Below are 26,015 nucleotides of genomic sequence, written 5' to 3' on the forward strand. Positions count from 1 at the left end.
TTTTGTCACCTTGTTTGGAGCCTTTTGACCTATGCTGAGCCATAGCAGACATGCTTATTTTAAGGTAACATAAAATTCTGAAAGCTGAGGTCTTGTGGAAGGATGGAAAGAAATATCTTACAGGTGACAGAGATGAAGCACGACATCTGTGCACATCATCTGCTATGTGTCATGACAGCATTAGTGCTCAAGAATATGAGGATTAGTTGTCTCCAACAAGCACTTAGTTCCATTAAGTAAGTAGTCCTGAGAAAACGTGAGAAAAAAAATTCTGTTCAGCTACATCCTAAGTGATTTTTGAGTAGAGTGCCAGGGAAAATCTCTTTGGTGGGACATCATATACGTTCTGCAGGCATCCTTTTGCAGTAAAGAATTGGACTGATTTTATAGAAACATTCTGTAGGGTTGCAGGGTACAGCAGTTGTTTTGCTTGTAAACTAACGACTCCTTGCCCTTCAGTGAGCTGTTTCTGAGTGGTGGAAGAATTCTTCCCTGTAAGTTAGTGCTCTAGATTGTTTTTTTTCCAGTGTGATTAACATTCACTTTGCACAGGAAAGAGGCTGCATAGCTTCTACGTTCATTCTGCTTTTCTCTTCACTCCAGACACTTTCCTTCCGCTCAACAGTCATTCCCCTGGATACCATTCATTTCCGTTTAATGCAGGAGAATTTCCCAAGGCCATAGCTTGCAGGCAGTATGTTTCCCATGAAATCCTTCCACAGTACTTGCAGCCAAAGGAAATCAAAACATTAAAACTTACCAATAGGGAAAGCTGAAATTTGTATTGCCTTCAGTGTATTACTTTCTCGGTCTTGTTGCCAGATGATAAGAGGCCACTTACTTAACCCAACAAGTAGTTTGTGTTTCCTATAGAAAGAACAACTTGGTCAAGCCAGTATAAAGCCTCCCAAAAAGTTCCAGGGATATCAGACGAAAAATAGAAGCATTCTGCTAACTCTTGAGCTGTGGGGTCTCCATGGGTCTTAACCTGGGCAGCATGTAAAAAAGCTGCCAGTGCTGAGAAAAATTTTTGCTGTAGCACATTATTAATAGTTAATGTTTGTGCATTTTGCCACTGCAACCAGAGGAAGATAATTAAATTGTTACTTTAATGCAGAGAATATGCTGACCTTTCTTTCCAGCTTTAAATCAATGGGCAGGAGGACAGTGTTAAACCACAGGGTGATTTTGGACCACCCATTGTAACAACAGTGTCCTCTTCTCTTTTTTTTCCCAGAACGAGGTGGCAATGCTTCTCAAGCCAATATCAGAGAAGATTCAGGAAATCCAGAACTTCAGAGAAAGGAACAGAGGGAGTAAAATGTTCAACCACCTCTCAGCCGTCAGTGAAAGCATACCTGCCCTTGGGTGGATAGCAGTGGTGAGTGACACACGGGATGGTTGGAAGGGTTGTAATGTGCTTCTAAATGGCGTGGCCCAGAATAGTTTCAAATCTTGCAGAACTCTGCAGTCTCATCTGCATAGTTCTTCAGTCTACTACACCCAAGAAGGTGTTCTGTAATATACCTAATACGTCAGGGAAAGTATCTGACTAATGTTTTACTTCCTTTCTCCTTCTGTTATTTCCTGCTACCATGGTTTGATGTTCCTAGTCTCCTAAACCAGGCCCTTATGTCAAGGAGATGAATGATGCTGCTACCTTTTATACTAACAGGGTATTAAAGGACTACAAGCACAGGTATGTTGCCAAGCCCCACTATCTAGTAGCCAGAGAACAGAGTATTAACCGTACAGGCAGGGTTCACAATGCCATCACAGAAAGCATTTTGTAAACTAAAAAGCATTTGATAAAATCTGCTTGCAGTAGTATATTTTCTTCTCCTCATCTTTGACCCGCAGCATGTTGCAGTGAGAATGGCAGCAGCACCAGCAGTGCTAAGTTTTCCATCTCTGCAAATGACAGGATTATATTTAATTTTCTGGCATTACAGCATCATAAGCTTATATGCAAATGTATATTTACATATCATTGTGTGGCCAACTAGCTGCTGTGCATCCTTGTCTCATTTGTGCACTCATACTGTGGCTGTTCTTGCTCTTTGCTTGAAAGTGTGCGTTTAGGTGGTAGATATATGCGACTGAGCATCTAATTTCATAGCTACCAATTTGATGTTTTTTTCTGTACCACTGATTGTTTTTAAGAGCACAAGGAATTCATTAAAAAGTTCTGTGAATGAGATTTGTGACCTGACAGCAAAAAAGAAAAATATACAGGTCCTTTCTGTGCCCTCTTAGAAAAGTCATGTATAAATCATGTTGATTTGGAACTTCTGGAAGCCACATTTTGGCTCTTGGTTTTTCTATTCCAGTGAAGAACAGTATTTGCTATTGAGTTTTTCCTCTTTAGTGAGGAAAACTTTATAAAACCCGGTTGTATAGATTTCTATTTATTGTCTAGGTTTAAATATGTATTATGTATTATATATAGTATTTTATATTTTATATATATTATGTATTATTCCTGAAGCCTTAGTTTACCTACTAAAGGTAGTACCCACTGGGGTTACTGAAGATATTTAGAATACAGATTCAGTACTTCTGAAGAAGAAAATGTCTTACCTAACACTATAAACAGGCTACATTATTTAGGTATTTAGTTCTTCTCCTAATAAGGAATTCATTTCCTGTTTTTCACAATGCCTTCCAAAGTAGTGGAAGGCTTTTCCCTTGACTTCAGTAGGCTTTGGATTAAACCTGTTGACTCAGATCCTCAGCAGTATTAAGAATCAAACTCCAAAGGAAATAAATACAAGGTAGACACCCAAATCCTTGTAAACATCCAGTCCATAGCCATCACTACTCAGTAATAATTTTTCACAACTAAGGACTTAATCTTACAAGCAGTTTCTCTCTCTCTGCATATTCCTTGTTTTCACTTACTGTCCCATAAGAAGACTAAGCCTTCCAGATAATGTTTCCAGAGCCAACTGTGACTTGTACTTGAAAAATTCTTGATGTATAAATATTTTAGTCTGATGACTATAACATGATCCAGTATTACCCTGGCTACATATGAACTTGGAAACTAAAATGCTTTACAGAACCCATGGATGTTTAATTTTCTAAAATTCAGCACCCTGAAACTGAGTCTGAGAGTCTGCTGCACAGTTCCATGTACCTTTAGTGCTGCTTCAGTTGACTTGGAGCCTGATTGGAATGATGACGCACCTTCATGAATCACTCTGTGCTAGAGGCATCCTTTGCCTTTGTTTGTCTATGGAAGGATCTAAAAGCTTTCCAATGTATTAGGCTTCAGTATTTTCAGCACTGGGCTGGCTGGCTGCCTGCTAACTGATTTGTCCATGGCTTTAAGGCAGACATTGGGTTTTACCTGCTTTAAGCAAGAATAGCAATGCTTTCAGGGTTTAAGTACATTCACACATATAAGTATTGTCTCTGTTTTTACAGTGACACACGCCATGTTGATTGGGTGAAGTCATATCTGAACATCTGGTCTGAGCTTCAAGCTTATATCAAAGAGCATCATACTACAGGTCTCACCTGGAGTAAAACTGTAAGTACTCTTTCCTTCTTCATGATGACCATAGCCAGTAATCAAATTGACTTTTAATGCAGGTCATTAGCTCAAGAAAAATAAATATAGAGGACAGGGCAAAAGTTATGGTCCATGGACTTCCCAGCCAAGATAGTAAAATTTTGAAAGATATGGAGATGTGTCAGGCCATTGAGGTATAGGTTTGTCAGAAGAGGGAAGAATGATTTGGGATGATTATAGCCATAACTTCCAGCTGCAGATGGTGAGGAGAGGCAGACAGTACTCCAGGCCTGCTCCAGTATAAGGCAGAAACAAACACAAACCCCAGAAATTTGAAGGATATGCCAGACTAAAGGAAACCTGGGGGAATATGACAGGGAAATGAGAAGAAGGGTGGAAAGAATCTAAAGAAAAGCGATACAGTAACAGGAAAAAGTAGCACAAGGGATACATACCAATTTCTTACTTCATGGATAGCTATCTGTATAAAACTTCTTTTATGCATACAGAAACAATTTCTGAACTACATATAAAGTAAATATAACTGTATGCCTAATTATGCTCTCTATTTTATCAACATCTCCATATAAACATCTTCTGTGTGTTACATGTGACATGCACAGAAAGATGATAGCCATGAGTACTGTTCTCTAAGAGACATATAAACATGAAGAATTAATTTTCTTTTGGGTATAAAAGTAAGAGTTTATGTCCACTCTCTACACTGATGCAATATTCTGTATCATTCTAGTAACATGCTTATGTGTGTGATCAGGTTAGGAGAATTGCTGAAGTACATTAAAATGTAATCACCAAGCTCTTTGCTGTTCCGACCTCCTAAACTTACCAGTGCACTCACATACATGCACATACGCAGTCTTTCAGCCCAAGTTTATAATTTCTTATACATAGGCATATATATATTTTTTTTTTTAATTGAATGACTATTCGGGGGACTGGTATAGGCCACCAGATAATTTAATTTCCAGACCAACCTATTGTAAGAACTCAGGAACGTAGGGAAGTGAGGTAGAGCTTTTGGATGGAATGTATTCTAACATGGACTAAGGGATGGAAGACCTCTCCTATGAAGAAAGGTTGAGAGACTTGGGCTTGTTCAGCCTGGAGAAGAAAAGGATCCAGAAAGGCCTTATTGCAGCCTTTCAATATATAAAGGGGGCTTATAAGAAAGGTGGAGAAAGACTTTACCAGGTCCTGTAGTGAGAGGACAAGGAGCAACAGTTTTAAACTGAAATAGGGTAGATGCAGATTGAATATAAGGAAGAAATTTTTTATGATGAGGATGGTGAGGCAGTGGCACAGGTTGCCTGAAGAAGCTGTGGCTGCCCCATCCCTGGGAGTCGTCAAAGCCAGTCTGGATGGGTCTTTAAACAACCTGGTCTAGCGAAAGGGGGCCCTGTCCATGGCAGGGGGATTGAACTGGTGATCTTCAAAGGTTCCTTTAAACTGAAACTGTTCTGTCATTCTGTGGCACCTGGAAAAGTGACTTTTATCTCCCCATGTATGGAGCTGATAACCATGTAAGAGAATGTATGTTGGGGAGATAACCATGTAAGAAAATGTATGTTACTTGTACTCAGCAACACATTATGCAACTTTCTCTTCACATCTTGTACAATTAGGTATTGTACAAGGCCTTACAGTACTCAGGTATTCAAGTGCAAGTTCGAACACAGATGATAATCTGTCTGTACTTCTTAGTTTGAAGTAATGCAAAAATGCTTAAACATGATAAATTAGAAGACTGGAATTGTCTGCTTCTTTTTAGGTTTCTGTAGTAAAAGATTAAAATATTAAACGTGATTTTCTTCCTTAATTTAGTACAAAATTTCACACTTGCTACATCCTACTCTATTATAATCAGGAATGTGAAAAGACTTAATGATTTTTAAATTATTAGATAAGGAAAAGAAGTTGTAGTACCTTGTTAGCCGAATTAGCGTGAGAATCTGGGACAGATTTAGTTTTGCTAATACAGAGAAGGAATCCTCTTCATCTTTAATGGAACTTTACATGTATGGAAATAGCATTGTAAGGTAAAGATTTGTTATAGCCATTTGATTAAACTGGAGGAACTCTCAGTGCTGATGGGTACTGGTAAGTCTTACTCAGAAGTGTAACTGTTGCAAATTATATTTGACTGGTCTTATACTCATCTTTCTATTCGCCATTCTTTCCCATTATTATTGTATAGTGTTACATAATTCTCGTTTTATCTTATACCCATTTCTATTTCCTGTTGTTTCCCATTCATCTTTCTATTTATCCATCGCATCTTTCTATTTCCCTCTCTTCAGTTTTGCAAAAAATTGCTGAATACAAATCTGGGTGTGAGTTGTTAATATTAAGCATAGCTTCCTGCCAGCAGTGCTCATTTCATCATGAGTGATAACCCCATTACAGCATCTGAAGTATTGATTTCACTCACTTCAGACATCACTCAGATCTGGAAGTTGGCTTGGTAGTATGGCTCATTTAAATTATCATTCATATAAGGTGTGTCAGAAATATTAAATTAAATTACTAACACATTTTTATGGATGTATATTTTTTCTTAAGTTTTACTTCATGTAAAATTACATGGGTTTTTAACTTCCTGATTTATTTCATGTTTTACCTCATAATTCTATATGAATTTAAGGAAATTAGAATCCAGTAAATGAGCAGGTTGTTTAAATAGCTTGTTGTTTAAATGTTGTTTAAATATTTCTGTGAAGCTTGGTAACAAATATATTTAAGAAAGCAAGAGTTACCCAAGTGGTAATTTCATTTTTATTATACCTTTTAAAGTGAGAGTGAAAGTCGCAGATTCATGCTGTGTGAAGTGAAGCATAAAGGTCTGGAGAATCAGGGCCTAAACAGAAATAGATGTAAAAGCTGTAGATATATTCCAGACACAGTTGTTAATCATTGCACACAGCAGCTTCTACTTACATGCATAAAAGGAAAAAGCAGGCATTTGGCAAAGCATTAAGAAAGTGGCACATTTATGAAAGGGAAAGGTTGATGCAGAAATGCTATTTTATTGGAAGGAGAGAAAGTAAGTCAGGATTTGGCCTTTAAAAAAATATGAAAGTACATTATACCGATAGTTTACCCTTCATAGCTGCAGAAGTCAACAAAGCATTGCTTGAAGCTTTAGATAAAAAGCTATTAAGTAATGCATTTGGCTGTTTCTAAAGAGAGTAAAGAGTCAAGGAGAACAATAACTACTGCTTCTTTCAGAGCTGTATTCTCATAGCTTGAACTGCAGCAAAACCCCAGGAGCATCTGTCTGCACGCAACTATGCTTGGTTTCCAAAAAGGAGGAGACAGGAGTTTTTAATAGGCAGTTGGCCTCTTTACCTATAGGTTCTGTATACAATGGTGCACACAGTTCTGGCCATGCTTTATGGCAGTATCCCAAAGCTGTACCATTTCCAGCCCTCCTGTACCCTTCCATCAAGCTGCACAGGGCAGCTGCAGCTAACCTTGGAACAGTTCACTACTGCATACAGTAAAGTGTTCCTGGCTCTGGCAGTAAGCACGCAGGGAGACACTTTACAAGAAAGTAAAAGAAATAGCTTAATAAATTACAAGACAGGCACTAAAATAGATGCAAAAACTTGAAATAATAGCTAAGCAGTTGGCCCTGGCAATAATGGTTACCTCTATCAGCTTCATAATAAATTTGTGATAAAAGCAGATGCTTACAGATCTTTGAATCTAACACAATGCTTTCTCCTTATTCGCTTTGGAGTGAGTAAGGCGTGTGACAATATTTTACCCCTTGAGAACACTGAAATGTGTGGGACTGTGTGAGGAGAAATCCAAGAAATCAGTGGAGTTAAGGACTTTGAGACCTTTGTGTATCAGAGCATGTTTTGCTACCCATATGAAGTAGTGGTACAAAACTGGGCCTTATGTAAATTACAGGCATTTCAAGACGTGATGGATACAGTTAGGGTATTTGTTGGTACAGTGCTCACAGAAGAAAACTACATATGTAAAGTATGTATGTTTGTGAGGAGGATTGTCCCAGAGAGTAAAAGGTTCCATTCTGTATTTTCACCATGACCTGAAGTATTCATTTCCATTAACTGATTGTACATATGTCAGAAAACGTATGCTTGTCAGTGGAAGTCAGATGGATCTACAGTATTTCCTTAAAGTGTAATTTTGTAGTTCATTACTTTAAATGTGAGCCACCTTCTGCCGCACATACCCTGTGGTGAGTGGCAGCTCACTATACTCACTATGCTCACTAAATCTCAGGTTAGCCATCCTGAAAATGGGAACAGCAACAAGTACCAACGTAATGGAAATTTGCGGATTTTAATTTACTACCAAATGCAATATTCTCAGATGTCATTGAGTCCTATGCAAAAGCTCTTATTATAACAAAATGTTCTAAATGCCCAGTGTAGCGTTTTACCCATGCAGCAACTGTCATTTTTGCTTGCTACAACTTTCCGACTTCACATAATCTATGTCTTTTTTCAGTTCTTACTGATAAACAGCAAGTGCCCTGTCTTTCTGTTTGGGTTTTGGTTTTTTCGCCTGCAGAAGGGACTCTATTGAAGCATGGCTCTTTTTTTTTCCCCTCTCTACTGTTTTTTGGTGGTCCAAAGAAATGAACAGCTGTAATATAAGATCACAAGAATGCCTAATAAAAGTTTGTTTGCTACAAGGACTGCATGAGTAAGCTGGAGCAAGTGAAACTTTTGCTCCTACTTCCGCAGATTAACTTTGCAGCAAGAAAACAACCAGTGATTATGGGAGATTGCTGTAGTTTCCTGTACATCAAATAAGTGTTAAGAAACAAATCTTGCTCAAGCATAATTGTCTGAATGTTTCTGTCAGTTGCAGGTAGATCTGCAGTTAGTTTCTTTCTATACAAGACATTTAAGACAAATTTTGCCAGCAGGATTTTTTACAAAGATGAAATATTTACAAACTAGCAGTGAATTTCATTACAGTGTTTAGTTTCCAATACAGAATTTCACTCAAGTGACAAATGTCTCCCCCTCTTTAAAAATCAAAATAAATTCTTAGGTGGAAGCCTGCATCTTTAGATCTCAGAAGCAGCTGAGATTTATTTATACCCTGTTCCCATTTAAGCCAATACAGTATCTTCCAGTCTTTTTTTTCCTGAAACATCTTTTAGAAACATTTCTAACTCATTAGATAGAGCTCTAAAAACACTTTTTAAAAACTGAAATTCTCCACAGGCTGCACACCGAGAAGCACCATCCTAATTCCTACATTAGCCTAATTGAGTAATTTATACTAGTGTCAGTACAGACTTCGGCCATTTCACTCTAAATAATCACCTCCAGGCATTTTCTTACAAAATGGCCCTGGCTCATGTACTATCAAAATACTTCCCAAAAATACATCATCTCACTACATAGTGAGGTGAACAAGCTGCAAAAGACCAACTTGTGCAGGCAAAAGCCTCCTATTATCCTTTCAGTATCTCTTCTGTGCTATGTTTAGTTTGACCCACTTATCAAGCAGCCACTGTCTGAGCCACCTCACTAAAGCTAAAGGTCAAAACTGTAGTGCCAAATTCCAGCCACAGCCACAACTGCACTCCCAGGGGCCTTATTCAGATAGAAGTAAGGGCAGCACAGATATACTGATTTAAATGTCTTTATCTTGGATAAGATGTAGACATTTTCAGAGTGCTCAGTTTTTCTTAGTCATAGCCTTTCCTCTCTTTTTCTGTCCCCTTCCATTCCTTTCTCTATTTCCATATACTTTTTACTTGAAAAATTTGAATCCTTTAACCTCTGCTGTTTCTTTCTCAGACAATAGGCAATGCTCAGGTTTTGGTACACTGTCAGTTAAGAAACTGGCCATCCTGGCAACTCTGCAATAGTTGCCTCTTTGGTGGAGATTGCCTCAATTATATCCAAGTCCCTTTGAAAGAAAGCAGTTTTACTCCCTTACCCCAACAATGGCTGACAATGTTTGCCTTTACTGGGTATCAACGGTGTCCTTTTAACATCAGTGACCAAACACCATTCAGATGCATTAAGGGAGAACCTAGGAGAGGCTTGTTTCACAGCAGCTGTCAAATGCAACCTGACCTGTAACATAATGCAACCTAGTTCCAGCAGAAAAGGAGAATTGCAAGTATGTAAAATAGATAAAAAAGGAAGAGATACGTCTACTAAAGCTTTATTATATTGCTAAAGGGATTGATCTTCTTTTAACTGAATGTTTATGTAAGTAAAATATACTTTAATGTGTCTGTTGGAGTACATTACTTGCTGAAAATTACATTATCAGTTCTCTAATTATTTAGAAGACCTTGGCTGTGTAAAACATTGGGTAACTGTGAAGATGTAAGTACCATTTTAAATCCTGAACAGGTGATAAATGGCAGAAGGCTTCAAAGTTTGAAAACTCAAAAGATAAATCATTCTCCTGAGGCCCGGTAACTAGAAAAGAGCTTGGCCTGGTTTTTGTGGTTTTGTATTTTAACTCACAAAGATTACAGGCCCTGTAAGTCAGCTGTTTCATCTACTAAATTGCAGATCTCAGGGCAGCATAACCCCTTGCAGACAGGTGTCTTAAATAGGGTAGGTAATAGAACTGTTGTGCTAAGCTACTTTTACACAAAAAAAACACCTTAACAAGAGCTCTGTGCCCCTGAGTCACAGTCCACCTGTTCCCAGAGGTTGATATGTGATATTTTGAGCTTTATGATTCTTCTCTTTGGCTGTGCATATGTATGGAAAGAACAATACAGAATGCTGTAATCATTTGAGGTGTGAAACTAGGATTACTGTAAAGGGGGAGAGAGAGAAACCAGGGGTATCTTTTTTTTTTTTGAGAAGAATGTAGTTCCCATTAGGATTCCTGTTCATCTGCTCCCATGAAAAGAAGGCTTTTCAATAAATTAAGGAAGGGATTTTATGCCTCTGTCTAAGCCACCTGTTACCTCAGCCACAAACAGATACTTCCCTCTTAATAGGAATAACTAATAAAATAGGTACTATGTATTACACACATGCATATGTAATACATTTATATGCATTATAGAGATTATTATAATCTGTTTGTCTTGAATAAAAATTACCATTGCTGCTACAAGCAATGTATATTCATTCAAATACTGCCGAGCAGGTTTCCACCACAAGAACTTTGCTCCCTCAGTTTCTGTACTGCACTGTGTCAGCCTAGAACTGGATAAACACAGAGGAACATCACAAGTGTTTGTACAGGGCCTGGCACGTAAGTCCCTCATATCTCCAGAGATACAAGCTTCTGAGTAGGGCTCCATGCTGCTACAATACTACAAATGTAGTAACAGTGACACAGAAGGCTAACACAGGGAATTGTTCAGCAAGAATGGCTCAGGAAATAGTAACATCTGTGATAAGACATAAAAAGAAATTCTTACTGTTTCTCAGTAGCTGAGTTTAGACCTAAAGACAAGTCAAGCTGCATATGGCCACCAAAATTTACTGTCTGTACGGCATTCAGAGCACTTGTGTTACATACAAACAGCATTTTATTTCTCTAACAAACAAGACTGGCTGTTGCCCTGTGATCCAGGGGAATCCTTTAGGAGAAATGTGCTGTAACAAGGCTCAGCTTCTCAGAAGCAAACGGCTTCACTCATCTTTAATTTCAAGGGAATTAAATGAGATTCAAAATAGATGATTTTTAACAGCCAGCTGCTTTAACATAAACACTCATTTTTTCTTCCAGTGAGCCAGCTAGGTAGCCAGCAAAGAGAAAGAGTACCCTTCTGCCAGTTGTACAAGATAAAGATAGGAATACAACATATTTTGAGGCTGTACTGCAACCTTGCAAACCCTTGCACAGTGATAATACACATTAGAGAAGAGAAATAGTACACATCTATCAGATCCAGCTCCATAAGCAGCTTCAAACACTTTCACTACAGGAAGCTACTGAGCCACAGTCAATGGGAGGCCCTTGGGCCCCTCTGCAGGTGGTTCTGGGCTATCCAGCAAGGAGCAAACCCTGACCTGTTCCTGTCACCCCCTTCAGAACATGGTTTAGTTGGAGGCTGAAGACAATTTTTTTCCCTGGGAGGAAATTTCTGGCATGTTCCATCCACCACGGATATGTAACTACATGGCCGCTGGAGCCGCATCTCCTGTTCTTGATAGGACCTTACTCAGGGAATTACATTTCCCCATATCAGAAAGCTCCAGGAGCAAGGTTTAAAGCACATCAAATGCACTGTGATATAAAGCTAGCAGGTTAGAAGTTAATGACTTATTTTTGTCTTACATTCTCACCAAGTAAGGCTGAAGCTATCTATTCCCCTGATAATTTCTACAAGTGGCATATTTGAAAACGATGGAAAAATGGCCACACCAATATGTTAATGGGAGCTGTCGGCTATCAGCATAACTTGTCTATAGACACCACAGCACTAAGAGCAGCAGCTGTTACTGAGGCAAACAGCTGAAATAAAAGGAAGAATGGTGGCTTGCAAATAACTGCCTCTGCTAGTCCAAATGGCTCTTAACACTCTTTGTACAGATACACTGTTGTTAACATCTGCTTGAAGTTAATCTGAAGAGTTGTTTGCAGATAGCAAAGCTGGTAAGCACCTGCTGCTTTAGGATAGATGAACTTTTGTGGGCATATAACATGCTATTTTATTCCCAGCAGCTCTCACAAACACCACCCTATAAAGAACAGAAATGAATGGACGTTGTGAAGGGCACTCTAGTTGAAATTGAATAGGACTATACACAAGTATTACCAGATATCACAACAGTCTGAGTCTGGTTCAGAAATCTTCTAGAGCCTGAGTATCTAAGTGGTCTTAGAAGGGTGACTAAGGAAAGCAAAGCAATTGCTAGTGACTTAGGTTGGTAACTTGGAGGTCTATGTATTAATAGAAGTCAAAACTAATGAAAAAAGAAAGTTCCTGGAACTGCTTGGCTGGGATGACTTGCAAAATGCCCTTTGCATCAGCATGCTTGAGTGCGGCACAGGTCCCATCTTTATGGCATGCAGGGAATGCAAGAAGTACGATATATTTTCTGTATTTCCAGTTCTCTTTTGTGCTTTCTGTCCCCTTGTTAGATTGTCCCTGAGCCACTCTTCCCATAAAGAATTCCACCTCACTTGAACGTTTGTTTGATTTCAGCCAGGTAAATCAAAATGGCAAAGAAAAGATGACAAAAGCTACAGTGAGACTGAACCCTTCTTTAAAGCAAGTCTCTGTATGCCTCCTCATTAGTGAAACTTGTCTATCTTTTCCATGCCATTCTGTTTCAGTGGGGAATTGTCCTACTGGATGTGCCCATGCTGTAAGATGGTAGCTCTACAGTGGACCAATTAGTCCCTCCCTGTACTTTAGCAAACTTTTTTGCCTCGATTTGTCCTTCAGTTTTGCCTTGGCCTAATTTATGGCTAAAACTGTTTCCTGTTTCCAGAATGGCTGTAAATATTCAGACAATAATTGAATATGCTGTGATACAGTATATGTTAGTTTGTGTAGCTGTAGCTCAGGTCATAAACTAAACAAGAATTTGTCATACAGGACAACAGTTAACTACAGCAGTTCAGTCCATCTCTTATTTCTGTGACTACCCACAATTAAGAGGAAAAGTGCGAAGAGTGACTGAATCCCACACATATTTTCTGAGACCTTGTGACAGTTCCTGTGTTCTTAATTAGATCTCGCTCATCATCTTTTGAGCTCAGTGGAGCTAGCCACTGAATTTGGTGGAGGGACCAGGCTTTTAAAGGAAAGAGAAGGAAGCATCAGTGAAAGGGATGGATTTTTTTCCTACTTTGAAACCCACTCAGAGGACTAGAATGTCTTCATTCCTTGGGTCAAGGACTGAGATTTTTTTACTAGACTTGTCTTTTAATCAGTATTGCTTTGGAAGGGAAAGATGCTTCTATTTTCCCAGATTACTTCCCCCCCTCTGCTCTTTCTTGAAAAGTAAGACATTCTTCGGTCATACAAAACCACATCCAAGCTTGATTGATGTATTTAAAATCCTTCCTTTCTGTCTGTACTTTCACAAGATAGTTCTTTGGAGGTTTGAGAGAGAGATCATCCACTTCCAAAGATAAATCCCTCTGAGTTTTACTTCCCCTCAGTTACACAGACAATTCCATACTTTCACTGCCATTTGGGACACTGACTTTGAAGCACTATTCAGCAACATCAGCTGGGCCTGGGGTCTCCTGCATGATCTGTGATGGTCTTCCATTTGACACTTTAAGCAAAGAGACTGGCAGAGTGATCTACCACTCTGTGTTGTACACAGAATACCCAGATAACTTCTACATCTCTTTTTCTCTAATGCATCTTAGCAGCCTTTGCAGAATTTAATTGATAGTAGTTCCAAATGAATATGGAAGTCTTACATACACAAGTTTCTAGAAAATCAGAGCACTGTATTTATGCAGGTGGCAGCAATAAGGTATGTTTGGGAAATCAGATGTCAACCTCGAATTTGGGAAATCAGATTTTTATCTCAGACTATTAAGTTATTAACCACTCCCACTACTCCTCCTATAAAGCATACACCGTACTGGGAACGATGAGTGCCATTTCTGGGTATCCTGAGTATTTTAAAAAGCCGTGCAAATGCAATGTTCATAATCCTGGATAACCAGGACAAAGTGGATTCAATTGCTATGGTTGCAGGCAACAGATAGGGAAGATCTCTATTGTACCTCAGACAGCAACAACTGATTGTGCCACTAAATTCACTTATATTCTTTTGGGGGTTTTTATAATAATTCACAGTTGTGCTGACTCTGCTGCAGGTAACATTACTAGCATTAGCAGAGGCAGAAAGACTGGCACTGTAGTTTGAAAGCCCAGTGAGTAAGTTGTTCCTAGCCTAAAACAATGACCTACAACTACTAAGTATGTAAGCAGAAACACTCTGAGTTAAGTGTATCCATGCAACAATGAAATGTGACTAAAAGCAATCCAGTCAGTTCCGGTACATCTTGACAATATATGATAAGCAATTCCAAAAGGGGATTCTTCTTATATGTTTATAATTGATCAAAAAGATTTACTAACATAGAAGAGAGCTCATTCCAGAAACAATAAAACTGTACCACTACACCGATTAAATTACTCACCAAAGTACCAGGAATTCAACAGTCTTTTTGTGCAATGCAGTTTTAATGTCACTAATGTGGCAAAGAATTTTGCTATGTATTCATCACTAACATACTCCATAAACAGCTCCTTCAAACGCAACGGTATTTATATGCTGAAGATGTATGCGCCAAAAGGGGGCGGACATTAAGAGGTTAACTAATATTATTCCTTTTCCATCCTACTCTAATTAGGGTCATAACGATTAAGAGGTTTGAATGCAGTTACTTACTCAAATGTGCCAAGCTTTCTTTTTCTTTTTCTTTTTTTTTTTTTTTGACATAAATATAAGAGTATGTGTGAAGAATAAAACCACAAAGAGCATGTTCACCTCAGACCCTTTCCCATTACCAGTTTGCGATCACAGGCCAGAACAAGTTTACTTTTTAAAAAATAGATACAGTTTTCACTCATGTGAGATGCATGAACCAGATGGATACTTTGCTGTTTCAGTTTAGTGGAAAGCAGAAAGGAATGCCATCATCAGTGGTTAAATATACCCTCTGAGTCCAGTTAAGCAGTATCTGTTTACAGTATAGATTACCAGGATGCACTTGTAACAACCTGTGTCTCTGAACAAAGGGAGACAATTAGACCCTGTACAGTCACTGACATCTTCCCATTGTATCTGCCCACCTCATATATATGTACTGGTGTAGTGCATAATGTCTGTATAGCCATCTAAATGCATTAGAGTCAACCTAATTTTTCATAACAGTTCTTTTAAAAGAGTCACTGATCCGCTGTAGAGAGGTAGGATCAGAGTGACACTCAGTGGCAAGAGAGAAAAAGTGATTCTCAGTTTCTCAGTTCTAACATATTACTAGGATGCATAAAATTTTAACCAGATCATTATTCGTATTTGCTGCCTGTTTGATATTATTCTATGTAAGCATTATAATTCAGACCTAAAGATGTACTTTTGGATAAGCAAACTGAAAGAAAGATTGGATTACTTACTTTACCAAGGCTGCCCTCACTCGTAACTCGTGTGCTGTGATCTCCTGCAACTGAAAAAAAGAATAATTTGAGAAATTGAACTAGTATCTCAAAAAACAAATTTCAGAAATGAGACTTGAATCACCATAGTTTTACATTCTGTTGTATATGAAGCTTTGCAGATGACTGGAACAGTCTGAAGAATAACATTTTACATCTTGCCTACAATATAGCGTGCTGCATATGTATGCATGACATTTCATGACCCTCACAGTTATTTGGGTTAGATCAAAACATTTTCTGTATGTTTCTGAAAGCAGACCAAGCTATTGCTAACTAGATTTGGTATCTGAAAAAAAGGGAGACATTTTCCCTTTCATGTAAGAAAACACTGGAATAAATTACAGAATCTTTACTATTAAAGATTTCTAACATCATTCTTGACAACTATTTTGAGAAATACTTTAGGTAGAGTAGCTCTGCAGTGAGATAGTGCTGTGGACTGTCAGTCCTTCCAGCCTTGCCTGCTTGGGAGCAGGGGAAGATTCACAGTATTATGTCTGATTATGGTGCCAGAAATTCTTCTGAGCCGTCAGCTGCCCAGAGTCAAACTCACAGCGTTCAAGGATATTGGTAAGTAAGAGTTATCATAATACAATGTTCCTTGAAACACTGTATGTAAAATAATTTCTATCTATCTCAAACAGGGTCCTGTGGCATCATCCATGTCTATGCGGTCTGTTCTAACAAGCAGCTCGTGCCTCTCCCCACCACCACCACCACCACCACCACCACCTGGACCTCCCCCCATCTTTGATACAGAAACTGTAAAGGATGAAGGAACTGCATCTCGCTCTGCCCTATTTGCACAGCTTAACCAGGGAGAGGCAATTACCAAAGGTCAGGAAAAATCAGATTTTGGTCCATGAGTCAAATTACACCAAGAGCTTCCATATGTATTAACCCAACTTCCACTGCATTTTTAAATTACATTTGAACAACTTCTGAGGCTTCCAGGGAGTCTGATGAACGAGACTGCATACCAAAAACTCCTTCAGGAACAACAGCACCCAAATACATTAACATGCCTGAAATTCCCACCATGTATTTAGAAGCATCCTTTAAATTTTAAGGCAGCCAAGCTGGACATCTTCAATCCCCAGTAGCTGGTGAACCTCTAAGCTGCAATTGCAATAAAAATTTATCCCCCTTTCTGATTCACATTCAGTGTCCCAACCTGTGGCACAATGTGTTAAATGCTAGGTGAAAAGGTATGGCTCATAGATCAGCATGGACTACAATAATAAAGCTTTTTGTAATAACACTGGACAGTTGTACCTACAGTGGATGGCTGTGATTTTAACTACGTAGGATTGATATATCTGCCTTTAATGCTGCAGGGATATGTCGAATACTGTCATAAATTAGAAAAAGAATCACATTTTTATGGATGAAAAAGTATGATATAACAAGCTCTCAGAGCTCACTACAGAAAGGGACTAGAAGACATTGTGGCATTTCCTGTTATAGCTCATGCACAGAAAAAGAGGTTTTATAGAAACTGCTAAAGAATGTAGGCAGTTACACTTTAGATCATTACCCAGACAAACTTGAGGAAATAAAGAATTTAAATTCACGGAGTAATTTAACACAATTACAAATGAACCCTTCCTGCTTAAATATGAACACCCTTAGGACTGGAAAACACACTCTCCTTCATAAACACCCTTTCTTTTTAGGGCTTCGGCATGTTTCTGATGACCAGAAGACTCACAAGAACCCCAGCCTACGTGCCCAAGGTCCATCTGTTCGTTCTCCAACAAAAAGCCATACTCCAAGTCCCACCTCTCCCAAGAATTCCCCGCAGCAGAGCCATGCCCCTGTCTTGGAGCTAGAGGGAAAGAAGTGGAGAGTGGTAAGTTCCAGTCACACCTCTAAACTGCAGCCTGCATGTTGCAAACCGGGTTGAGCACTGAAATGATTTGCAAGAAGCTCTCCATAATCTAGGTGCAACAAGTCAAAGTTGCAGCTAAAATGGGCTGAGTCTTGCAATGCTCTGCCTTGCTACAGTTTAGTTTTTACTATTCTGTGGCATCTAAAATTAATTTGTCTCTGAAAATCATATGCTAATTCATCTGAAGAATGCTGGAACCAGCATATAAATTCCTTGCAAAATCACACAATCCTCTAGAAATAAGTCCAGTGGAGAACTCCAGTTAAAATCCCTTCTTACAGTCCATTCGTGCAAGTGAGAGATAAAGGTATTATCACAGAGCACTTTCTCCAGCCTTGTTAACCAATGGAGTGACACATTGCTTTTTCATCACCCATTCCAAGCAAGTATGTCTCCCATGCTTAAAAGTCAAGAAGTGTTTTCCATTTGTTCAATCAACAGATGGAAAAGGTAGGTTTGTTTAAAGTTTGGATGTTAATTTATAGGCATAAACCAAAGAATGTATGAGTGAAAATTCATGTGACTGTGTGGTTAAAAGAGGGGGAAAACAATATGCAGTTTAGTCATGAAGTGTATAGATACACACAGTGATTACTGGGGAGCTCAGTTTGCATAAGGTACAGTCAGTTTGCCAGGATTATGTTGCCTTACAGTTACAGTACCTGAAACTTCCCTTATGCATCCATAGTCTTTCCTGGACATCCAGTGTAAATTTCCTTTCATGCTTCATAATGAAATGAAATTTCTTCACCTATTACTCTTTACTGTATATGGTAATGCCTGCACCAGTTCATAACTGTATAGGGCATTTTGTAACATTTAGGAGAACAAAAGCTTTCTCTGTTCTTCACAGTGATGGTCTAAATTGGGTGGGAGCCAAGCAACAGTTTTGTGAATACATTTTTAAATTGTCTTTCTTTGCTACAGAATCAATGGATTTTGTCATGGCTTATGCTAATTTCTTCAGTTCTGCAGCTCTAAAATATACTTGTGTTATCTAAGGGTGAATTAGGTAAAATACCCAGTCACCAAGCAGATAGCATTTTTAAGCCACAGGAAGGATATTTCTCTGTTGTAACTGAAGATGCAATGACTCAAGGACAAGTTGTTCTAAATTCTGACTGTTAGCAAGTTAAAGACAACCAGTTAAATAAACTTTCTCTTGAAATAGGAATATCAAGAGGACAAGAATGACCTGGTCATTACCAACACTGAACTCAAGCAAGTGGCCTACATTTTTAAGTGTAACAAATCTACACTTCAGATAAAAGGAAAAATCAATTCAATTACTATTGGTGAGTGGAGAGCTCAGCTGGGTTTTAAATGCTAGTCTTGAAAAAACTGACTTCTGTGATTAATAATGCATCTGAATCATTCCATTCACTGTAATGGATTGGTCACATGAGTAAAGTCTCTCAGCTATGCAGTGGAAGACTGGGGATTTTCATAGTTAATGCAGCAGGTGTGCATATATTTGCTTTTATCTTGCCTTTCTTATTTATGACTGCTTTTATTTTAGACAACTGTAAAAAGTTTGGCCTTGTGTTTGACAACGTTGTGGGAATCGTGGAAGTGATCAATTCCAGGGATATTCAGATTCAGGTAAATATCTATTTGAAAAAACAAGGATAGAGAACAAGCAGGCAAAAAGTAAAGCCCAACATGTAGCTACAAGAGATTTTAAAAACTCATGGGAGCATAACAAAAACAAGAGATAGATGCATCCAAATATATCTTTATATGCATTAAATTTTGATGATCTCTTCAGAAAATGCCTATGAAAACTATTGACCTTCACTGAGCAAACCTCCCTTAGCCCAGTCCCTTCTGGTTCCAGTGAAGCTGAGAGAACTGTATGCACTATAAGAACTGTTACTTCTGGCCCTAATTTTCTTGCTTTCATGCTGAACAACTCCTAATACTTGAAAGTTCAGTGCTACTTATGGAACAAATCCTGGCAGTTAGCTAACTGATTTCTAAGACTAGAAGATGGTTATTTCTTTTTCTTACTCTCTCAGTGGAAATGCTGAGATAGACTGTCAAAGGGCAACTAAATGACATAAAGTAAAAGTAGGTGCCAAGGTTTCAAAAATCTCCCCCGCCAGTGATGTGACACATTACAAAAGTAATGTAGTCACTTACCTACAAATGGGCTATGAGCCTCTACTGGTTTTGTCTTTGATAACTGGTAAACAAAGCTTCATCAAAGATCATCTTCCTTGGGGTTCTCATGAAAAGAAGATACATGTATTTTAGATCCGTACATTGCCCTCCCTACTGGGGACACTTGCCTCATCCAAAATACAGCAATCATCCCATTCCAAAAAGGTCTAACTATACATGCTTTAATACTGGGTTATGTCCAAGATACATGACCTAGTCTAAACAGGGACTTTAGGATGTATTCTTTCAAGTGAAAAAGAAATGAGATGTTTATTAAATTATATCAAACTGCTGGTCTTCAAAGTGAGGTCTTTTGCTTAAAAGGTTATGTCTGCTGTATGACATTACATGTGGACAGTCCTGCTCCATGCTTCAGAAATGCTCATCACAGCCACCACATGGAATAATGGGAAGATACTTCTTCATATTTTGAACCTCATGCAAATGGCTGATGTTGCTACTAGCTGTGCATCATCTGCTGAACTGTAATAAGCAGTTTTATTCATGATCCCTACATGACTTCTTATGGCAGAGGCAGTTAAAGATCCCAGACATCTATTTGAGTGCTTTTAAAAACAGATTATTTTTATCATTACCTCTGAAACTATTCATGAGAGCTGAAAAATTCATATGTAATGAACAGTGAAACCACAGCTTGCTAATACTCAAATAAAAGGGAAATATTTTTTCTAAGAATCCAAATTCTTTTGATTAGCAGGTTCTATGAATATTACATAAAGCTTCTATGCCATAGAGTAGAGTGGAGCTCCACTTAAGGCAGAGTCTGGCTACATGCAGTATGCCACTTGAAGCAGGCAGTTTCTGTAGGGTTTGACTATGACAAGTGCTGACCACCTCAATTTTCTCAATATTTTGAAGACCTGGTCTTGTAATTTCCAAATACATGATAAGTTAATGAACAAATCGCAGTAAGTTCATCCTACAGATTTTGCTATAGGTACTTCACTGCCATATTGCTTGCCTCTCCTTTCTCTCATTTATTACTATCTCTCATTTGTTATTATATTCTCATGGCATTTTTTGCCAGATGTTTGCAATTTTTTTTAAACAGACCCTCCTTTTGTTCTCTATTACATGAGAACCCATTAAAGACAAGACAGTTTAAGATGCATTGATCCACTACATAGATCAGACTTCAGGATCAGGGTAAAATGCAAGAGAACAGACCACTTGTTCTTTGGTTGCTGTCACGTTTAAGGAACTGAAACTGAAAATGTATTCTTACCTTGAATGATGGGAGATACTTTTTCATTAACAAGTACGTATCTATCACATGCTGTTACTGTTTTATGGCTTGGAGTAACCTCAGCCGTTTTGATGCATTGTCCATAGTATGTTGCTGTCCCTGCTTAGAGAGGGCAGGAGAAGAGGTAGGAATTTTTACTGACAACCAGGCAGTTAGCCAGTCAACCATGAAGAAACCTTTTTATCCATAGAATTGTAAATGAGAAGATATCTTTTTCCCCTCAAGTAAATCTTATGCTTGCTTTTGAAGTGACATAAGAAATACCTTTAGGAATTTAATTAAATTGATCTCAGTACATCTTCAGAACTGTAGCTTGCCTGAAGGATATAGAACACGTTTCCTACTTTATGCTGTAAAACCTGAAAAAGCTTTGAAGTCTTTAGAACATACTACAAATCACTTGTTGAATAATGCTGTATGCTGAGATCTTTCATTTGCCCATACAGGGTTGGAGCTGACATGTTTGATTTCTTAACCAGTTCTCACTGATGAGGAAGGTGAACATGGCCTAAAGATCAGCACAAGTGTCATCAGTGACAGAATTAGACAGAATCAGGGAAGCACTTTCATCAGATGGAATATTAAAAGCTTGCTGTATATAAGTTTGCTGTTGTGTATAGATCTTTGTTACCACCACCAAGAATTTTCACCGTGTCTAACAAATGAAATATAAGCATCATGCAGGCACAGCTGACACACAGATCAGATGTGTGCAGATTAGTTTGCTGATGACACCAAGCTGTGTGGTTTGGTTCATACTCTGGAGGGAAGGGATGCCATCCAGAGGGACCTGGACATGCTTGTGAGGTGGGCTGATGCCAACCTCATGAAGTTTAACCATGCCAAGTGCAAGGTCCTGCACCTGGGTCGGAGCAATCCCAGACACAGCTACAGGCTGGGCAGAGAAGAGATTCAGAGCAGCCCTGCGGAAAAGGACCTGGGGGTGTTGGTCAATGAGAAAATGAACATGAGCCGGCTTCAGTGTGCACTTGCAGCCCAGAGCCCAGAAAGCCAACCTTATCCTGGGCTGCATCAAAAGGAGTGTGACCAGCAGGTCGAAGGAGGTGATCCTGCCCGTTTATTCTGCTCTCATGAGACCTCACCTGGAGTATTGTGTGCAGTTCTGGTGTCCTAAACATAAAAAGGACATGGATCTGTTGGAACAAGTCCAGAGGAGGGCCATGAGGATGATCAGGGGACTGGAGCACCTCCCATATGAAGATAGGCTGAGAAAGTTGGGGCTGTTCAGCCTTGAGAAGAGAAGGCTGCGTGGAGACCTCATGGCAGCCTTCCAGTATCTGAAGGGGGCATATAGGAATGCTGGGGATGGACTCTTCATTAGGGACTGTAGTGATAGGACAAGGGGTAACGGGTTAAAACTTAAACAGGGGAAGTTTAGATTGGATATAAGGACAAAGTTCTTTACTGTGAGGGTGGTGAGGCACTGGAGTGGGTTGCCCAGGGGAGTTGTGAATGCTCCATCCCTGGCAGTGTTCAAGGCCAGTTTGGAGAGAGCCTTGGGTGACATGGTTTAGTGTGAGCTGTCCCTGCTCATGGCAGGGGGGTTGGAACTAGATGATCTTAAGGTCCTTTCCAACCCTAACTATGCTGATTCTATGATTCAGGCAATGAGAATGTTATTAACAGTATCTTTGTGTGTATTTTAAATTTGATATTAAGTAGATTTTATTTTGCAGGTGATGGGGAAAGTGCCAACCATTTCTATTAACAAAACAGAGGGCTGCCACATCTACCTCAGCGAGGAATCATTAGATTGTGAGATTGTGAGTGCCAAGTCATCTGAAATGAACATTCTCATCCCCCAAGATGGTGATTATGTAAGTAAGATACTTTAAAGCTTTCCTCCCCCTTCCCCACCAGTCTTCATAGCTAACAGCACTTAAAATGCTAGGAAATAGACTAATACACTACACATACCACATCACCAAATAATTATCTAAAACAGTTGAATTTCTATATACAGCTATCTCAGCTATTAGTGCAGGAAGAACTCCTCATTTTCTGGGGCATAAAGGAATTTCACAGATAAGACATGATGTTCTTTCTTTCCATTTTGATAGCTAATGCCTTCATCTCCTGTCCATTTGATTTTCTTTTTTGACATCTAAACATAATTTCCCAAAGAAACTCACCTCACACAAAAGCACTCAAACCTGAAGGTGATGATGCTAACAAAGATAAATATACTACTACTACAGATTAAATAATACAATATACTTTTTTCTTTTTCCAGAGCTGTTGGTAGATGGCTAGCATCTGTAGTACATCTTAGTATTTTTAACATACATCTTAAAAGACACTTAAACACATGCATTTTCCTGGGTCCTTTTCTGTTTTAGTAAGATTTTCATACTATGCCCACTGGCAGTTCTAGTGAAGTCCTGCTCTGTCACTTCACACACTTGTAAGCGATCATGCAGGCAGAGGACACTTTTAATAGTTTCCTACTTACCTCAACAGAGCAGTGTTGAAATTGCACTGAACTGCCATAGACAGAATTTAATTTCTCGTTACTCTTTTGGGCTGGAATTTTGTTTGGTAAAGGGATTTAAGCTTTATAAAAGAAGACACATATTAGAATTCTCATGCCCTGCATTTCCAAAAGTGACAGCTGGATTCCAGCCTCAGATAATTAAAAAGGGAATGATTTTCAGTGGGTGCATATTCACCTACTTCTTAAAAAAAAAAGTCCTTTCGACCAGTCTCACCTCAAATCACCATAACATCTGAAATTACTAGCTATGGAAACACCTGTTTGAGGTCTGAATTAAAAATAATACCCTTCTCTTCACATTGTTTTTTGTTTACTGAGAACAGAGAAGGACCCAACATCTCTGATCCTTCCACCAAATACACGGAATAGAACGAGATTTTCTTAGATGCTCTGCTTCTGTTTGTGTACTCCACAAGGGATGCTGAATCTTTCAAAGTGTACCACACTTAAAATGATAGTTTGGGGGTGTATGTGTGTTATTTTATTCTTCCATATTGTAATATTGCTTTCATCCTTAAAATCAGATTCCTTGCTAAATGTCCATATCTAAATCCTTCCTACTGTCTTCCAAACCAGCCACTGACAGAATCTAAAGTCATTTCTGAGGCTTATTTACTTAGTTGTTCCAAATAATGGTGTGAGAGGGATTATTGCAAAGTAGTACCCTAGCGAGGCTATATGAAACTCGGTAGCAATAAGGCTTTTTTGCTGTGTGACATTGTAAAATAGCTTCCTAGGGTAATGAAGAAGGCTTCTCTCTAATCCTGGCATGTCTGAGCTATCAATGCTTTCTCAGTCATGTAGCACTAATAGTATTCCGCCAGTTTTCATGAGGTATCCACTGTTTATTTAACCACCATTGTTGCTTTTGTTTCTTACCAGAAAGAATTTCCGGTTCCTGAACAGTTCAAGACAGCATGGGATGGATCTAAGTTGGTCACTGAACCTGCAGAGATTGTGGGTTAACTTCCTAATGCCATACAGCACTTGCTGACCGTGACCAGACCACAGCCAGCATGAACAAAGCAGTAATGTAAAGAACTAGACACTAGCAGTAGCTCATACTGCTGTGATAGGCCTTCAAGCGTTAGCTCTGCATGCTAGAAACAATTACCACATCTGGCACCCGTTTGTCAGGCATCCCAGTATTCTTCATGTTTCCACAGTTTCCGTACATTTTTAATTCTCCATGATTTCATGTGAATGTAATAGACTAAAACCCCCAACCTCCAGTCATATCATTGGTTTGAAACACTGTATGCATTAAGCCAGAATACTGCATGATACACTTTATCATCTTGCTTCAGTGCATTCCTTTTCATGTTTCTGCTAATCAAAAACATCACTAAGACTTTGAGATGTTTATTTTTACCTATGAAGCAATTTCTGTATGATGCAGTAAAAATGCACCCCTAGAAAGTATGCAGTTCCGTGTAGTTCTGTGGCAATCATAATGGGGTTTGTTACAAACAAGCAAAAAAAGGACAACTTTCAGCAATAAATTTTGCTAACGGAAGATTAAAGAAAACACTTTTCTAATACGGATATTTAGAAGATCCCTGTGTGAAGTGAGATTATTATGGTCCACACAGACTTGCTGTTGCCTTCTCGTTTCTTGCAAATTAGTAATTCTTTTTAACCTAAAACCTCATTTAAGCTAAAACCTCATTTAAGCTAAAACCTCATTTAAGCTAAAACTTTGCAGCAAATCACTTGAAGATTTTTTGCTCCTTGGATTTCTTTTTTATTTTTTTTTTGTGGGACAGTCTCTCATTCTTTAAAATTTCACACTGTATCTTGCATCCTATTCAGAAGCCTGAGGGAGGCATCTATGTCAGGTACCAGCTAGTTTCCTTAGTAACAACATTGCTTTCAAATACTGCTCTTGTAGCTCATATTCATTTAAAATATCTTCCTGTTTCTTCCTGTCTTTTGTAGGACTTTCTCAATTTCAAATATGCCCACAAAGCAAAGCCATACATTTATGTCATACTAATTCTGAGCCCAAATAAAGGGGTAATTTCCTGGTTAGCCCTTTGATGCTACTTTATAGTCCCTATTAGAGGTGCTTTTTTAACAAAGGTGAGTGTCGTATACATTTGTACTATTTCAGCACATAGTATGAATAAAATTTTAACAATTTTAAGTGTCAGCTTATGTTTTTGATCACTTGTAATACTTTGTACCAGTGAAATCACAGTGAGATGCTTGCAGAGCTAGTTACAAGCTAAATTTTGTGCCTAATTTACCTTGAAAAGTACATTAATTCTTGAGGGGTTTTAAGTATATCTTTGATTGTAAACCCTATACAATGCAACTAGTAGTGCTCATTCTGTAAGGTTTTGCTATCTAATGTTTAATGTATGTGTATAATGTGTTTGCTTTAATACACACCATTTTTTCAACAGTAAACTTCTTATAAAATAAAAAGGAAAATGTACTTGTTTAAATACAAAGTTGTTCAGAGCTTGCTTCATTGCAGTGTTTGTCCTATCTGCGTTTTCCTTAAATGCTGTTTCAAAAGTT

At 38.6% G+C, this 26,015-nt stretch overlaps 1 protein-coding gene across 2 annotated transcripts in view; it reads left to right on the forward strand.

Moving 5' to 3' along the window:
* CAP2 (cyclase associated actin cytoskeleton regulatory protein 2) overlaps nt 1–25,011 on the forward strand; it is a 67,348-nt gene extending 42,337 nt beyond the window's left edge. For both annotated transcript variants that reach the window (XM_061346437.1, XM_061346438.1), the window contains exons 5-13: nt 1,238–1,381; nt 1,614–1,699; nt 3,430–3,535; nt 16,298–16,490; nt 17,330–17,505; nt 18,716–18,839; nt 19,064–19,146; nt 22,672–22,812; nt 24,372–25,011. In XM_061346437.1, the coding sequence (XP_061202421.1) occupies nt 1,238–1,381; nt 1,614–1,699; nt 3,430–3,535; nt 16,298–16,490; nt 17,330–17,505; nt 18,716–18,839; nt 19,064–19,146; nt 22,672–22,812; nt 24,372–24,455 (1,137 nt within the window). In that variant the 3' untranslated portion in view covers nt 24,456–25,011. The remainder of the gene's footprint in view (nt 1–1,237; nt 1,382–1,613; nt 1,700–3,429; nt 3,536–16,297; nt 16,491–17,329; nt 17,506–18,715; nt 18,840–19,063; nt 19,147–22,671; nt 22,813–24,371) is intronic.
* The last annotated feature ends 1,004 nt before the right edge of the window (nt 25,012–26,015 follow it).

The sequence above is a fragment of the Neopsephotus bourkii genome, unplaced genomic scaffold (genome assembly GCF_033783945.1).
Source record: "Neopsephotus bourkii isolate Nb327-2 ecotype Australia unplaced genomic scaffold, CSIRO-AGI_Nbou_v1 NB_272, whole genome shotgun sequence".
NCBI lineage: Eukaryota > Metazoa > Chordata > Aves > Psittaciformes > Psittacidae > Neopsephotus > Neopsephotus bourkii.